The following is an 18,691-nucleotide window of genomic DNA, read 5'->3' on the forward strand; positions in this document are numbered from 1 at the left end:
ATCAAGACTAATCCAAAACCAAATCGTGTTCAGAACAAAAGTAGTATAACTGACAAAAGCATTCTTCTTGCTTTAGTATTTGAAAAAGGTCAGTTCAAAGAGTTTTCCAAGTTCTGCTTATTCTAATGTCCTCTATGCAGCTAAGAAGGATCTATTTCTTACTTAGTCTCCAATCCCAAATGCACAAGAACATGTATATATTATATTCCAAAAACTTAAAATGTGTATGAAGTATTATATTTTCATACATAACTGCAACAGCATAGCAATCATTTATGTCAAACTGATATCCTACTTAAATACTGCTGTTCCTAAAGATTTCAGAAAAGTGGCAATACGCAGATTAAAAGATAAGCGTCACTATCATTTCATGCCACTAAAAAAAAAAATTGCAGCACCAGTAAATAGTTCTAGTGCATAGGACTGCTTCCAGTACTCCATACCAATATACTGAAATGTTGCTCACAACTGAAAGGAACAGTTAACTGCACCACTTTCAAAGAGTTCTTGCTGTGTGCCTCACAGTATCACTTCGAAGTTGTTCCCATTCACAGTAAATCCTATGGCATCACTGGGAACTTAAACCACAAGGGCACAAATCTTCACATATGGTGATAATGTAGATTGAAAGTTAAGAAAGTGACGGTAAGTACCTTCCATCCCCTCCTCCTGCCCCCATGAAAAGAGTGCTCATTAATACATCTGCTTCCTCTTTGGTTTACTGCTGCAAAGGGAAGCTTTAGCATCATTATTGCTTCCTTACAAACCTGCAAAGAGTTCAATGGAAAGTGCTAGAGGAGATAGTTCAGAGGAGGGTTCATGCTGTACAACTAGGAAGGCGCCATCGTAACAGCAACTCTGAATTAGCAGGATAACACTGAATACTTTTCAATCTAGTAGTAGAGCCAGTAAGATCCAATATCCACAAGAGCAGAAAGTCATCCAAAGCACAAAGTTATTTCAACATCACTAATGACAACAGACAGTGAAGAATCACATTAGTCCAACTTCACCAAGGCCAGTTTGGTTATGTGTATACACAGGTGGAAAACAGCTCACTAGTTTCTACATCTATTTTCAAACACACATACCCCACTTCTTTTTGAGAAAAGCACTCATTATAGATGTTAAGTGTACTTCCAATTCACGCTGCAACAGTCTTTCTACACTGTGAGTCTAGCAGCATTGTTTGTTGATTTTTTGTGGGTTTTTTTAAAACAAATGCAACCGTAAAAATCAAACACAGTACTGCAAGTATTGACGTTATTAGGATGATATCAAATAAGCCCAGTCTAGAGGAAAATAGGTCTGCATTGTTGCTTCCATGTTAAGCCAAATCTGCCAGTATTAGATGTCACAGAAGGAAGATTCTGCATTTATGTTTTACGTACTAGACCAGAGAGGAGTTTGGATTTTCCAAAGTCTTCATGCAAGTGAAGAATAGCTGCTTAGCAAGTTAAATTGATAAAGTTTTAACAGAAGACCATTAAACTACAAAAGGGTTAAAAGCTATAAAAAAAGACATGCATTAGCATTTCAGTTTGGAAGTGATATTCTCCATCCTCTCTCCTTTTTAACACCTTCCTCAATTGCAGTCTATTACAGTGTTCACTCCAGTCAGAGCACAAGAGACAGGGGCAAAGTTAAGGCTATTACAAAGCCATCTGGCTATACTACCAATGGCTATATGATCACTCGCTTACATTAGTGGGCTTCACATCAAAGTCTGAAATTACAGTACAAGCGACAAACTGCAAACTAAGTTTCTGTCAGTTTCAATGTGGAAAATGTGTGCACCTTAGCCACAAGAAAGCTTTACAAAAAAAGCTGTTGCATTTCCAGCATTTAGAAAGCTATTTATACAAAGCAGAAATGTAATCAAGTACACAAGTTCAGACAGTATCAAAACTTGTCCTTGCTCAAAGGGTTATGATTACATATCTATGACCAAAGTGAAGTAACCTTCTACAACACTTTACAAGGTGTGGCCCTTAAGTTTGCTTATAAACTTTGTGGCTAATTTTAGGCATGAAGCAACAACCCCCTACAGACTCACATTACTGCTTAACTCCCTCTGCAATACTAGTTTTTGTTTTGTGGGGGGTTTGAGGGGAGATGGGGGTTTTGTTTGTATATTGATTTGGTTTTCATTTTTAAGCAACACGTGGATCTAATAAAGTGGCTGAATAACATACTGTATGTACAACTACATCAACAAGTAGCACAGATCAACAGAAAAAAATTTGTAAAGCAAGATAGTTGCCATTAAGGACCAACATCCATCATCTATGCATTTCAATGATTTCTACTTCAAAGCAGACCGGATTATAAGTGACCAGGATGCATGAACTGCTCTGCTAGAGCATGACTTCCAGTTTAGTTTCATCCGAAAAGATTTGAATTCAAGTGCTCAAAGCCCATTCCATGATGTTAGCCAAAGCACAGCAGGTGTGGATCACAGATTTGCTTCAAAAGAACATTCCCAACTCCAACTATAATACTAACATAGTTCACAGTTATTGGCACAATATGAGTACATTATTGAAAATGGTCTTTCCATAGTTTCTTTATTTAAATGATTTTACAGCTGAATTTTTTCACTTTACAGATAACAAATAAAAAGAGACTGGAAATAAATTAGTGACTCAAGTATCACAAAAAAACTAATATAAGAAAAGGTGTATTCAGTTGGGAAGTGTGTGTGTTTGCCTTTTTTTTTTCTTTTTAAATATAGCAGCCAAAGCAGCATGTAGCACCAGAGTACAGCAAGGCATAATGAAGAAGATACATCAAGCTGCGAGCTCCAGATCCTCCTATGTACTGTTCAGCAGCAGAACTAGAATATACTAACCCACTGCATCCTAGATGTGTGAAAGGATGAGTCCTAAGGCTTGTGTCTACAGACAAGCAAACAGATGAAAGTGACTGTTATCCAAGACTCTGTCTCTTTCCATTTAATCTACAAATTTTTCAAGGACCTGATAGATCTGTCTTACATTGTTCTTTATACAACAGCCTTTCTGCCCAGCAGCTTATTAAAAAGAAGATACAGAAGACAATAAGAGAAACTGAATTCATTATAAAGTTTATATTAATCAGTATGTGTTATCCAGGCCTTTCTATATACTTTGCCAGCCAAAAATACTTGTTCAGAGATAGAAAGGCAGGGGAGGTCCTATTCTAAAGAGCCCACGTTTTCAAAGAGGATCGTAAGCTTCCATCCTCTTTACTTAAGCAAAGAGCTTTGGTTCTGATAAAGGTCTAACAGTTCAAGCGTGCAATCACTCTTAGTCACGGAAGTCTGACTGACACAAATTTGGTGAGGGGTGGAAGAGGTTCAGTCACTAAAGACAAGTCGGATCTTGAATCATTGTGTGATAGCATAAGTAACAGATCACACTGCACCAAAACACCAGATGAGTAGCTTATAAGAAAACAGAGTTACTCCTAATATTCTTCAATTTGTCTGATTCACCGTAGAGCTTCTTCCTGGCATTCTGCTATAAAATCTGAATAAACAGTAGATATCTGAAGAATAATCCCCCATCCCATGCCCAAATAACTTGCCTCTAGTTCTTTATTCTAGGGAGAGGGTTATTCACCCCAGGTCAAGTTCAGTGTAAGAGGAAAGAGTTGGTAGACCAATATCTAACATAAACATCCATTCAGATGTAGAGATAACACAGAATGGACAGAACTGAATGAAGGGTTTACCATGACTCAGTTCAAAGAAGGAGTATTCTCCAAAACCAATTCTGGCTTACAAAATAATCAGCTACATAAGGCAGCAACTTCCTCCTCCTTACGCTACAAAAGCCCAGGACAGAAGCCTTGTGTTTATCATCTGCTTTTCCATTTGTACAATAAAGAGTACTTTAGAAAAAGTGAACCTGCATTTTGCAGATTGAATTATTCCCCCCTCAAGGTTCCTTAGAAGAACAGCTAGCCTCCTCCATCCATTCAACAGTGACCTTGTTTTCAGTTATTTATACCAGTAAGAAATGCAACTCTTCCTCATTATATGTTATAGCCCAATTCATTCACAGTAAAAATCTTTTTCTTTTGTGCCATTGACCTGCAGTATTTTAATACTCTTATACCAAAAAACCTAAGCCGAAGATACACATATTCAAACTGCACCAGTAACACCTCAAAGGAAGTAGAATACAGACAGATGCTGCCTGCCATTATACTACAACCTTTCTTTATTAGAGTAATATTTTAACAAAATTAAAGGAAGACATCCACATAGGCTTCACTCAGAAGACTACTCTTAATTCCTTAAAGGACATGGCAATAATTATACAGTCAGCATCCACAGAAAAGTTTCAAAGATCTTTGCTCTACATTCTAGAAACAGCCACTTACAGAACAAATACAACCTGGTCCACTTGCTCCCTAGTACCAGTATATTAAAGGATGGCAAACCTTTCGTTCTTGAATTATTCAAAAGCTGCACAGGATTAACATGCAGTGCAAGGGAACAGAGAGGTACCTGTTAGTCTTCTCTAACAGGGGCACAGATTTTCCCAGATTTCACACACCAGAATCTCCCTGTCCCCTCCACATATTTTTGTTAACAGGGAAGGAAGAGGGAGAAGGAATTTGTTACTACCTGTGATTTGTGGAATATAGCTCAGTTACACGTTTTCCCCATAGATCTACTACTGCTATTCTAGCTGAACATGCACGATAGTGAGTAATCCATGTTTTCATCCCGTGCAACAACAGTGCAGACAGCATTTCAGGGACAAAAAGATTTTATGCAAGTTTCAGTGCTTGGATTGCAGGGTAGAAAACTTTGTTCTCTAAGTCACATCAATTTTGCTTTTATACATTAAAACCACACTTACAGATAACAGTCATACCTTCCTCCTACTGCGTCGTCTTGTGGCTGGGCCCCAGCAGTGTTCCTCTGTGAACGTCGCAGTGACCCCCCTGGATTGTTATTAGGCCGGTTGGACATTGGCACCTCTCTCCTGAAGGGACATACCCTTTCTAGACACTATCATTCACTGAAAGACAAGAGAGATATAGTCATAAGACATGTGGCATGAAGACTCACAGCCGTGTCTGAAGAGGTGAATATAAAATGCTATTGTTTAACTAAAAACTTTTTAGTTAAGACACACAGGCCAAGATTCTTCTAAAAAGCATTTAGATCCTTAATACAGAACAACCAGTTTTCAGTATATATAGCACACATATAACCTATTGGAATAGATGACCTTTAAAGATCCCTTCCAACCCAAACTATTCTATGATGACACACTTCTTTTCTGGCAGGATTGTACGATTACTTTAAGGAGACAAGACAAACACAAGTTTGGAGAACCTGTATTTGTCAACATTAAGGAAAAACACACTAACTAGTAAAACTCAATGCTTGATAGACAGAAGTATTTGAGGGTTGGACTTGATCTTAGAGGTCTTTTCCACCCTTAAAGATTCGATGATTTTAACTCTCATTGTGGGAGATGACAATGAGTATTTCAAGAATAAGCAGCGGTATCCACATGATTTTAGAAGTAACTTAACTACTGTGCTTTTAAAATTTAGTTAGATTTATGCAACTGCATTTTCATAAAGAAAGATACATAGTAATTCAGGAAAACAGATCTAGCTACATAAGCAAGAAGTTCTTGTTCACAAGAGCTTAATTAGCAGGAAAAGGTATTTGAGACAGAAGAACTAATGAGGGTACATAATTATTAAAAAAATAATCAATATGATGGCTTTGTATTACTACTTTTGGAATTGCTTTGTGACTGCTACAGGTCTACAGATATTGGTAGGTATTTATGGAAGACTAGCATAACACCAAGCTGCAGACCTCAGAAACAGAGGTATTTCAAGATCAAGCCTCACTCAGCTCCTCAGTGAAGAGAGGTAACTTTCGTATCCTGTACTAAATTGCTATTTCTATACAGAGAGCATAGCAACAGGACCACAACCAGCAAATCCAGTTTTACTGTTTCTAATTGTGTGGAATCTGGTGAAAGAGGTATCGGCAGGTAAAAAAAGCCACAAGAAGGAAAATAACCCAATTTTAAGAACACAATAGTCTACATGCTGATTCAGTATCTATTATATCTATAGCACAGTAAGCAAGAAGTCTGCCAGGAAAAACTTCAGAACATTTCAACTGCAGATAACTAAGGCTCAGTTCAAATTTGAGTGCCTCCAATAAAATAACACTCGAGACCTGGTGTTGTCAAGTAAAGCCAGACAACACTCAACTATAATTGTCTATTCCTCTAAAAGTGCCTCTAGAAATAAACAAAAGTGAGTAGAAAAAAAGAATCCTGAATGATTCTATTTTACTGTAGGCCATAAGAAACCAGGCACGTAAGTTGGTATTACGCAAACCATTACCTCATATACCTAGTACAATGCCAAAAGGAACATGCATATGATTGAGACACCTGCACAGCACAATAAATTAGTGATCAGAATTCTGCTAGTTCAGATTCAGTCTTGTTACACTGTTATGATACATCCTAGTACTAAAAGCTCCCAGTTAGCACACCAGAAATAAGCTCCAGGAACCAAATAAAAATACAAGTTAAGCAGAAGATTTGGTCCCCATCCTAATCTCCACATCACATGAGTCAAAAGCATCTTTTCAAAGCTCCTTGTGTTCTTTCCACTAAGAGGTCCAACACAGCAGCAGACAGCAAAAGCAGAAAGTAGGATTAAATTAACAAATAATTGTCTTCACCTTGCTTAGGAAGGTGCTTCACCTTGAGTTCCTAGGCTTAGGAACTCAAAAGAATATAAGTAGAGCACAAAATACACAAACCCACAAAATACAGCTGTTCAATGAACCTCATAATTTACCAGTCATCAAGAATTCTAGCTGAGAAAGCTGTAAACCCTACACCTCAGTAGCTGAGCTTTCCCTCTTCATAATTATTCTTTTATCCTAACTCTTTATTCATAGCAAATATTCCCACTAACAGAAAGGTTAAAGCTAAGTAATACATGACACTTTTGCTCTACAACTTATACTTTAGAGCACAAAAAGATTTAAAATGGAGCAGAAAAAGCCTGCTATAGCTGGAAATTATGCCAGTTTGCTGGTGCAGCCAGATTAGTCAGGTTGAGGAGAGCATAATCAGTAGCATTCTCTGCATAGTATGCCACAGATGGAAGACATCAAGCCTAGCATTAACCAGGCTGAAAGCTGACCAAGGTTTCAGCACTGCCTAGGGGTCTAGCTGAAGTCAGTCATAAGCAATGTCAAATGCTATTGTGCATTCTCTATTTCTTTGTATTCAAACACCAAATGAAAAAACAAATCAAACATCAGCAAGGAGGCACATTTTGTGCCTCTTCTGGAAGGAGGGAGTAATGTCGCCTCCTGTACAAAGGTCAAGTGACATTGAAATTGGGTACTAATGTCAAACTATCAGTCATACTATGAAATGATTGCCATAGATCTATTGTATCACCTCGTACTGACTATAAGAACATGCATTCCAGCAGGTTTCATTCTGCAAGCAGCAGTGCTCATTCTAGAGCTCTGCTAGGTCAGCCACATGCTTTCTCATCTAGGGCCAGTAAATGGGCTCCTCCACAAAACACCAGAAGAGTTAGCTGAAGAAAACATCACACAGGCAACCCTGGTGCTGTCTAGGGAAACTTCAGTTTAATGTTCATCTGTCTGGGTCAACCAGCCACTTTTAGTAGTCTGTGGTTAGAAGTTATGCAGCATAGTGTGTTGTCATACACGATATTTTCAGCTGTGTAGAAGAATGAAATGGCAGCTATTTTATCCTATAAGACATCTGTCAAGTCAAGATGATGTCCAGAGTTGCCTTCTCTATTGAAACCTCTGAACTTAATTGTATTTCTTATTGTGTAGTGTGTTACCACATGACTCCCGGTTTGCCTTTAAATATAATGCTGCTTCATGATCCAGCTATGACCTTTACCATAAAAGCATGCAGTTCAGTCTCACTGCAAGTATCTGAAGCCACACAATACTATGTGCCCAGTTAGTCCAGTAGGGAAGGGATCTTTTTAGTGGGTCACAACTCTGTCTTCCACATGCTACAAGAAGAGAACCTTAAGGTCCCTAAATCTGAACTGTTCTCATTCAGACTCTTCCCTCTATCTGTAAACCTCACTCCCTGCACTTGGCTTATTCTTCCTCCTCTTTAGATACTTAAATTCAAAGAAGATGTGCAACCCAGTAAATCAGCTGAATGCGCCAGTGCAGTCCCATCACATTTTAAGATTATTTCTTCCTCAACTACATTGAGCATTCTCCCTACACCCACAATAAGAAAAAGCTACAATGGTACATCAGACTTCCGAGCTTCAGTTAACAGGCTTTGAGATTTGAGAATTTTAAGTTCAGTTCCTCTTCTAGCATAAAGTTTTCTGTAAACAAGCCATTTTAGTTAGTGTTTCACAACTCCATATTCTTAGCTGTAATGATGCCAAAGCACTGGTCCGCAGATGCTCTCCCCATAAGCAGAGTCTTTAGATTGAGGATGAGTTCTAAAAACAGCATTTCAAATAAGCCTAAAATGTATCTTCAAAACTGGCATCTAATTGTTATTATCTTGCATAGTATTCTTGAGTTTTAGCAAACACTGTTTGATTACTGTTAACAGTTGTCTTTGTTACTGCACAGGACAGCAACTGGAATTAATTTCTGTAGACCTAACAGATCTATTTCAAACATTATAGCTAACGTGTAGCCAAGATATTACTTGGAGAGGTTTCCACAGGAACACAAGACAGAAAACACCTGTCAACTTGCACTGAAGCCACTCTTCTCATGGAAAAGTCAAAGGGCAGTGACTGACACTTTTGCATATCTTTGAAGCAAACAGAGGAAACTGACAACTACAGAACAAGCCTGTACCTGCTTTTACTTAACACCCAAAAGCGCTCCCTGAAGGATACTGTGAACTGTGATGTAAGCTACAGAGAGGAAGAGAAAACAAGAAAACTGAAGCACCCCAACAGGCTCTAGGGCCACTAATAGTGTAACAAGGCAAACCAGTAACAACTCTACTGCTTGGATGAACCCTAGAACTTGCTTGGTTGGTTGGTTTGGGGTTTTTTTTTGGTGGTGGTGGTATTTAAGTTCTTTGCAAGAGTCTTAGTACTAGAAGAATTTTTCAGGCTCTTGCACTCCAATTTCCCGAATATTTAAGGATATGCCTAGCACCTCTGCCTATGATACTCTATTATAATGCCTGGTATCTGCTTGGAGTTAAGCACACTGGGCAGCATACTTTCTCTTTTGTACCTTGGCCAAAAAAACCAGTGCCTTAATGTTGCTGCAGCAAGCCAGCTTCTCAAAATTGCAAAGACTTACTGCCCTGAAGTCAGTATTAGGCAAAAAGGCGGCGGGGGGGAAGAGGGGGAGAAGATGGGAGGATGTTTATATGCCTTGTAAGTTCAGAACATTTTCTTCCAGTAAGCTGCACATCTTGCCAGCCAGAATCTAGGGTTCAGTGTACTTATCAGAAAATGTTAAGTCTAAGGCTTCAGACTTGTGTTCCTTCACTTCAATGTAGGTAACATTAATTTACTTTATCAACTGTATCTGATCTGATTAACTGCATGCTAAGGTAGAAGCAACATTCTAAATATACAAACGCACAACACATTTAACAGTTGAGACTTTAATTGCAACTGAACTGAAGAACTTCCTGCATATGGTCCAAAACAATTCAGCAGTTGCTGAACCTACATTACTTCATTTTAAACTGATCTCATAGCTGCACCTCATTTTTGCCCACTGCTCACAGGGTTCTCCTCATTTACCTGCAAACATACACACCTATTTTCTTGCCTTGCAAGCAAGCACTTGCAAGCACATTCAATTACTTCTACTACTTCACCAGCTGACTCAGAAATTAATTATTAAGATGACTTTTTAGTCCAGTTGGTTGCTTTAAACTGAGTCTTGTGCAGCTGATTTTGACACTATATTCTTCCTTACTATACTTTCTAAATTCAATAGGTATCCAATCTGCCCAGTTCTTTTTTCACTTCAGTCCTTGCAGGCAGAAGCTTGTATTTTCAGTTCAGCAGCCTCTTGTCCCTTCTGCTTGTAGAAATAGTTCATGGAATAACTAAGGGAAGGGGTATAAGGTACTGAATTTCCTAGGAAAATTTCTGTAACATCTCCCAAATTCTCATCATCCCTCCTTTCTTTCTGACAGTAAATTTCTGTACAGAAACAAGGGAAAAATATATTGTCCCATGAGCTGCAAGGTGCTGTAAGATACAGTAAGGCGGTTGGATTTTAGCTGCACTCCTGCAAATCCTGGGTTATTCAGTTGCATAAAAGCATCAAGCCTTAAAGAATGGCAAGCTTTTCTTCTTCCAACACAGGAAGAGCAAGTTACCACTTACTTTCTTATCTGACACCATTTCTACCTTCTCCCCATTAATAGCCATAAGCTGTCTACACAATTTAAAGATGCTAGAGTACACTAAGACTTACCTGCTGTACTGTATCTAATGATGTAAAATTCACAGTGACTTTTATCAGATTAACTTTTGATACAGAAGCCACATAAAATTGCACTGAATCATACATTAAGCTGGACTGTATTCTTTTTGTGTTCTCCTCCTCCAATGCTAAAAAAACTACACACACAAATACATGCACAGACACACTAACTAGAGCAAATTCAGTACATATAGAAAAATCTTCAGGACAAACAATATTCTACAGCCTCCTAGTACTGCAACATTACCCCACTGCTGCGAAGACAGACAAGTAGGTATCAAGGAAGTTTCTTCTTAAAATAAGCATGTCTAGGTGGTAAGGAAACAGATTTCTACACCTCTTCCAGCACAGAACTTCTACAAACTTAAGTAGTTGCATCACTTTGTCAGTTCTCTTGGAAGACATTACTAAGATATTGATGCCTTTTTGATACTGGGTTCAACTGGAGTACAAAAGTTAGAATAGTTAAAAAAGCCTTGGCTGAAAAGGACCTCTAGAGATCATCTGGTCCAACCTCCTGTTGAAAGTAAAACCTCAGATTATGCTAGAGCTCTCACTCTGCTGAGAAGTAACAATTTCCAACCATGATGATAAAAAATGTTCTGAGCAAGACCAGAAAGGCAAAAGGTGAATTATGAGAGAGAATTTGAAGGGGAAAGAAAAAAAAAATCCCAAATAAGACATCAAAGCATAATGCCAGATATAAAGGCATGCAGAGAAGACACTAACAGACTATCCGAAAATACTATTTTCAGCAGAAGTATTTGATAAAAAGTCATGCAATAGATGTCAGTTCAAGTAACCCAAAATCTCAGATATGTGTAGATGTACAGGTGTGCAAGGACACACTCCCCATCCCTCCCAAGCACAACCTCCCTGAGAAAAGAAATAACTCTTGCCCTGTTCCTCAATGCAATCACATATAGCTCAGAACACATTCCCTTCCCGTCAATTCCTCAAAAACACAATCCAGTTATCTGACCTAAGATGAGGAAGTAAGCAAAATGGGCATGTAAGCTACAAATACCAAATGAGTCCAGTCATTGAAGACAGATTTAGGACTAGTTCACATGTCTAAAGTTCACGTAGTGTAAAAAAATGGATAAGCTGTTAAGAGAGATTTTTTCCAAATTGCTGACCAAAAAAAAGCTTCCGCACAATATTCTTAGATTCATTTACAATGGAAAAGTTCCTTTTAATTCAGCTACTCTGTAGCCATCAGAGTGGAAGCATTTCATAACCATTTCAAAAATACCCCATATATTAAAAGAGGTATGGATACTACAGAAAACTTCTCAAATACCAGCAAGCCATAAATACCCTCAAGCTATGGACTCCACGGGGGGGGGGGGGGGGGGGGGGGGGGGGGGGGGGGGGGGGGGGGGGGGGGGGGGGGGGGGGGGGGGGGGGATTTAAAAAAAAAAAAAAAAAAAATCAGTAAAGGAGCAGGAGTTACCCTGTTTCTCTAACTTTACAACACACAGTCATCAGAAGATTATGGCAATCTTCAGGCCTTGCTACATCAGGAAGAAGTCAGCTTTCCCTTACTCAGTCTTTCAAGAGCTTAGACCTTGCCTAGCCTTCTAGCTGAGACAGTGGCAATGCAAAAGGCCACCTTCACAGAATCAGCAAAACGAGTGGCTAGGAACTTGAAAGGATGTAACCACCAGGTTAAGATTCTCTAAACTGCATCTATGTGTATATAACAGCCTATACACAAAGATTGTGAAGAGAATGTCTTGACGTGGAAAAGGAAGGGAGAAGAGCTAAAGATATCTTCATTTAGGATCTCGTGGTTCTGAATTAGGGGAAAACTATACTGCTAATTGGCAGTGAGAATATTCATTGCCTCAAACTGAAAATTTGCAAGTTCCCACAGGGGATAAGAACACTGAAAATGCCTCTAAATAGATGCGCAACACTGCTTACTAGAGGAATGCCCAGGTTGTTTGGACTGTGTGATCCAACAGGTTATATATGCCATGACCCCAAGCCAGCAAAGTAGCACCCTTACCTACTGACTTCTGTCTATTTGCATTATCTATCTGGAAGATATCCATGCAAAAGATACCATAGCTTGAGAATACGCAGTCTGAGGAAGTCAGAGATTGTTTAAGGCAAAATCTAAATACATGCTATCACATGCTCCAGTGTTGATAAGAACAGTTTTGTGACAGTGGGAAGACATTCTGAGTTTCAGAAGCTGAACAGCCTCTCCTGCTTTAAGTAGGTCAGTTGAATTTGAAGTCTGAGACTGCAGAGACCTTTTGTTGGGCCTGGTACAGAAAAGCAAACTAAAGATGTCTTCAGTGACCTGAAAGAAGCTTAAAACCTTGTTCCATAAAGACTACTGAGACCTGGTATACATCATTGGTTTAGAAAGAAAACAGTGGATTTGCCTATACAGCACAGCCAGAACCTTAGCAAGTCCTTTTGGGCTGTGGAAAGTCAAACAAATAGCAAACAGGTTACTACTCAAAACTATGGAGAAGCACAGGTACTGCTGGCAGATGGCTTTATAATCAGTCAATAGTACAACTGACTGTTCAAGAACTTAAACAGCTCAACGAAGAGAAACCTATAGACGGATGTGAGGGCCACAAGTTAACTGAAAAAAAAAAATGCACTTGCAGAAGTTAAGCAGCAGAACATTCCTGTTCATCTGGACAGCTTAAAGGAACCAGAAGGAACACTGCTTATGTTCTATTCTGTTTATGGTTGTACAGAATACAAAGGTAAGCTCAGGTGTCTCAGGTCTGTTTGTACAACTAGTGTTCCCATCTCATGGTACACAGGAATCCATAGCTTCGTTTCATTACTGAAGAAAGAATTACCATTTTAGTGCACTGCAAAATTAAACCAGGACTAGAGCTTTAACTAAATTCTTGCAAGCTGGTTAAGGGAGCTAGCTAATGTTAGGGTTGTAAAAGCCTTTATCTCCTATACTCTTTTCCTCTGGAAGGCCAGAAGTTGCAGCTTGAGGAAAAAGTAAAGGAGTTGTATGGAACAAGTATAATGCTGTTGAGGGCATTCCTCTTCAGTTCTGCACCCCACTGCTTTGCTTCTCATATGTTCATCAAGGACAGAAATGTTACAAGTTGTGTCACTCTTCTTTGGACTGCATTTTGGTTCACAAAAATACACAAGTGTCATTCAGATCTTAGATCTTCATCCAAAAGAGAAGTAAGAAAAATAGAAAGCATTTCATTTTATTCTCTTGCTTCACTATAGTTTAACAGTCTGCATCTTCAGAAATTAAAAGTGTTACCAACAGCAACTATTCCTCTTGGTTTTGAGAGCATCAGCAATGGAGTTTGTAATAAAAACCACCTCTTAGAACATCTACTTACAAGGATAGATCACAACTTAATTCAAAGAATCTGCCCTTGTAAAAAAATCGGAAGAACTAAGTTGTGCTTCTCCAAATAAACCAAGTTTGTTACCTTTCCATGTCATTGTAACACATCCAAACTAGTTCAATATAAGTTTTCCATCAGTGTATCATTTGATTTGAATTCATTAATGAAGGGAAGAGAATGCTCTCTCAGTGGCAGAATGCCAGGACTCAACACTTAAAGAAAGTATTTTCATGTTTACAACACCTGTAGTTTCTTGGTCTTCAGTGCTCTGTTTTGTTTCATTTTAAAAAACTGCTAAACATTAAGTTCTGTTGTGGAATCCAGTCAATTTTGCAGCAGTTAATTTTTTTCTGGTCATAAATATGAAAGTTATCAAAAGCATAAGAACCCAGAAACTTCTGAATCAATCTGTATTCAGTAAAAGAATAGTCTGATGTGGATAGCTATAAATCAGCCAGTAACAGCTCAGCTTCAGAAAAAGCCAGAGATATTTAAGCCATGTCAGTAACATGAAAGATTTGTTACACCACATGAGAAGAGGCACATACAAATATAGCAAACATTAGCTGCAGAATACTGAACCAGTTTTTGTGTCTTTGTTGACAGATCTTTTTCCCTTTTAGCATAGCAACGGGAAAGAGAAGGGAAAGCAAGAAACAGGTGTGTTCAAAGTTTATTCTTCTGTACACTTGTGTCAGAGCAAAATTTCCCTGCCAAATCAGATCCTATAGCAAAAGCTTGACTTCACCTCTACAGGAACCTTAGACATACTGTCACTGACAAGCTGCTAGACAGAGAAGTTTAGACTATGAGAATCTCAGTATGCTATTCCGCTGCCTGGTGCTAATACAAGTGTTGCTCCAACTTGTTAGGAACAACGGAGATAATACTCATTTTTTTCCTTTTTTAAATTAAACAAAAGCAACTGGTATCTTCAAGGGAAAAGAACATATTTTTCAGCAGCCAAATTCTGACCAAAACTCTGCTATTTTGTACCCCAGAATGAATTGATGTGAATTCTTGTTTCTAGCAGGCTCCCAAAAAAAACCATCACAAGCAACAGAAGTATAATCTCATCTGTCCTTCCTTTTCAGCTTCTCTAGAAACCCTTGTTATGTAGGAGCCAAAACTCACTATCTGTGTGGTAGCTTAAGCTTTCACTAACATTATAAAAAAACATGCTGCCTGGCAAGCTCGAGGGAGAACATTCTCTTCAAAAGAGGGGAATGAATTTGAATGAGCAGCTTTTACCTTCTGTGAGACAACATGAATGAAAGCACAGAAACCTTCACGAAGTACAGATCAGTGACACTGCCAGAAGTGAAGACAAGGTGGCAGGTATGTGGTAAACTTAAGACCAAGTAAACAGGTGTGGCAAAGTTGAGGCAGGGGGCATTTATTACCGGTGAAGAAAAAAGTCAGTTAAGTGATTAGTGCAAATTTCAATTTAGAATCTTGATTAAGTACTGTCATGCAAGTGAACCCAGAAGTACCCAAAATCATCACCCACTCCAAGTCTGCCCTGCCTGATGCTTAATGCCCACTTGCCTTTGAGCTGCATAGCCCCATTTACTTCAACATTACAAGTTTAAATGCAGAAGCTACTGCTACAACATGAAGCCTCTTCCCTATTCCAACGCCACAGACCAGATGGTGCCTTATTTGCAGTTCACTATTCACCTGCATCTGGCACACACAGTCCTTGAGTAAAATGAAGTGCAATAGCACTATAAGACATACTGATAGGGTACATGCCCGTGTCCTACCTGCAGAGCCTGTTAGACAATACATGCTCCAAGTTGCAGCCTGGCAGGCTGCCTCAGCTCTGCCAAGTTCCTAATCAACTTCTGCCAAGCTGTCTTAAATTACAGAGAGACCTAGTGAGCTCAGTGGCTAGTAAAACATGGTTTGGCCACCCAAAGTCTAAATTAACATAAGATGATCTCTGCAATCTGCTAGACAACTTGGGGGGAGGTAGAAACAGAAGAGAACTTTAAGTAGCCACTATAACGAAGAAATTCAGAGACTAGATCTTACAGAACTTACTGCTGGAAGAAGAAACACAAAAACCAGTTGACATGTACAAGCAGATTAGACAAGTCCCACAGATAAACCCAAGATTACAGGTCTAAGGGTATTACATAGATCTACCTTGAAAACAAGATAGAGGGAAGAGACTGAGTCTTCATTTTGATAATACTCAGCTTCAGTTTGAAACAAGCTTACATACAGAAATGTCAAAAGTTGAGAAGCCTGTTCACTCATACTAGCATGTCTTAACGAGAAAGACTTTAAAGCTTAAAAGTAAAATTAAAAAAATCTGTTTCCAGTGGAAGGGGGGAACAGGGAGTATTCACCTGTTACCTCCTTAACTAGAATGGGTCTCAAGTTTTTGCATCTTCAAAATATCATTTAAAAAGCTTTGGAAAAATCAGGAGGATCTTAGGAGTTTTCCTTTGTTTTTCTAACCACTGATACTTAGCACTGACTTAAGCTGGTGTCTGTTGATGCTTTCTTTCCTAAACTGTCTCAAGCAAGTTATGCTATCCTCCTGAACAAAGACTTCTACCCAAGTGCTGCACAAAAAAGTTCACAGGCCTAATGCATAGCAAGATTCCTATGCCACATGATACAATCTGGGAAATAGTTTAATTGTAGTTGTTGAGGAAGAAATCCAATTAAAACAGGTTAAGTTTCCGGCTTCCTCAGCACTGGATCTGCATATGGACCTTTAGCTATCACAAGGATACTGCAACAACAAAGGCATTAAAACACATTTAAGGTTTCTAAACTGGGTAGTGCTCAAACCAATGGCATCTTGAAATAATGTGCCACAGATGCATCTTCTCGACCAAAGAAAAACAATTTATACATTGACATTATACCTTGCAGTGATGTAATTAAGAGTGAGCTCCAATACACGTACCAAGTTACTGACACAGGCATAGAGATATTTACCTTGTATGAAATCGTGAACCAAACTACCTATCAAGTACCTGTATAGAGAAACAGAAGTTCTGTGGAAAGCTGAACAAAAGGAAGAAGTCACACCCAAAGAAACATCTGTTAAACACTAAGGATTAAGCTGATCCTATCATTGACAGGATCAGGACTTTACAGTGCTCAGAGCTATTCTTTCACGGTAACATACAATATTAGCTTCCACGACTGCATTTTAGGAAGGTTCCAACCTTTACAGTCATGGAAAAAGTTGTCAAAAGCCAGCACACCGGGATTTATGAAAGAATTAAACAACTTTACAGCACACTTCATTGATGAGACTGTCTGCTCCACTCAGCACATACGCATCTTTTCAGTACTCTACAAATAAAACAAGTTAGTGGAAACGAGGTGCTGTACACAGAGATCACAGAGTACAGGAACAGTAAATGAGTGTCCCAAGAACCTGAACAGAGAGAGTTAAGATGCTGAACTTGAACAAATCTAAATATTAGAGCTCTTTCAAATGCTTTTTAGCAGGATGCCAAACTTAATTTTAAGCTAGACAAGAACTCACCATCACAAACTTCAATACACACAAAAACAAGTCTACCATAAATGCCTATCTTACTTCCTCTATGTGCAAGTATCACCAGCTCTTTTTTGCTGCTTTACCTCAGCAATCACTCTTACCTCCTCTCTTCCAGGCTACCTGCACGCTTGTAGGCAAGCAACAATTGTAACTATGCCCATATTCTATAGTTCAGTAGATTAACAAATTACACTAATAAGGTATTCTTCCTCAGGGTCATAGCAAGGCCAGGTTTGCCAAAGCCTGAATTCCTTGCTGATAGTCAGTCACTTCAGAGTTAGAAGAAAAACCACTTGCTTCCTGGCAAGGAGATGTTCTAAAAGATGCTGCCTAAATCTGTTCAATGCTTTTTGTTATCTCCCAGCTAAACTGCTGCTCTGATATACTGAAAGGATTCACAGACTACCAGTAATACAGAACAGATATCAAAAAACCACAGTTTCTCCACAGCTCCGAGACACTTACAAAAAAAAAAAATAACCAGAGCTGTGGGCTTTCTACAGCTTGATCTTAGGACCAAAGTTATTATTTAAGTACTAGACATTACAATAGTTTATTTGATAAGCCTTTACTCTTGCCCTTTGCTCTGTGACCCAAGCAGAATACTCAGGAGTTGCCCCCAATATGGGTGGTGTTTTATCCTAGACTAATGCTTAACTATACCTTATGAGCAAATCTACAACCTATCACCCCCCAAACACCACATACTGATTCTGGTCCTGTCTAGGATTGGAAGAGAATATGGTGAGGAAGATAGGAAAGGAAGACAGTGTTGCTTTTAAGTACTTTGGGTGCACATCAAAGACAGACTACTTTGGAGCAAAGCTATGCATTCGTCTTACTGCACTCCTGAAATACCTTTTTGCAAACATGAAAAAATCCCATACTGTTAAGATGACACTGAACTGGAAGCAAACTTCACTTAACTCCTATGCAAGACGTCTTATCTTTTTGTTTTTCTTTAAAAAAAAAAACATATCCACAAGACACTCCTATAGCTTCAGAACTATTCCACATGTTATCCTCTTTACTATTTATTTTAAGCCATTTAATACAATGGCCCAGTAAGGAGGACAAGACAAACAAAAGGGTATTTAACTGGAGAGGGCAGCTTCATCACAATGCAAGCTAGAGTAACTCTCTTTACAACGCTTAAGTAAAAGACACACAGGGAATGGAGTAGCTTCAGGGAAAGATTAGAGAGAATATGAAGAAGACAGACTTGTAGAAGAACAGGGAAAATACCTGTAAGCCCAGAAGTGAGCACAGTTTCTTACTTCTCTCCCCTCTGCAGAGTACCTTATCATATCAAATGCA

General features: G+C 38.8%; 1 protein-coding gene across 6 annotated transcripts in view; it reads right to left on the minus strand.

Annotated features, from left to right (window-relative positions):
* The window catches only part of TRIP12 (thyroid hormone receptor interactor 12), a 78,898-nt gene that overhangs the window by 46,516 nt on the left and 13,691 nt on the right, over nt 1-18,691 (minus strand). For all 6 annotated transcript variants that reach the window (XM_075761083.1, XM_075761082.1, XM_075761080.1 and 3 more), the window contains exon 2: nt 4,869-5,015. In XM_075761083.1, the coding sequence (XP_075617198.1) occupies nt 4,869-4,966 (98 nt within the window). In that variant the 5' untranslated portion in view covers nt 4,967-5,015. The remainder of the gene's footprint in view (nt 1-4,868; nt 5,016-18,691) is intronic.

The sequence above is a fragment of the Balearica regulorum genome, chromosome 9, assembly GCF_011004875.1.
Source record: "Balearica regulorum gibbericeps isolate bBalReg1 chromosome 9, bBalReg1.pri, whole genome shotgun sequence".
In the NCBI taxonomy this organism is placed as follows: Eukaryota; Metazoa; Chordata; class Aves; order Gruiformes; family Gruidae; genus Balearica; species Balearica regulorum.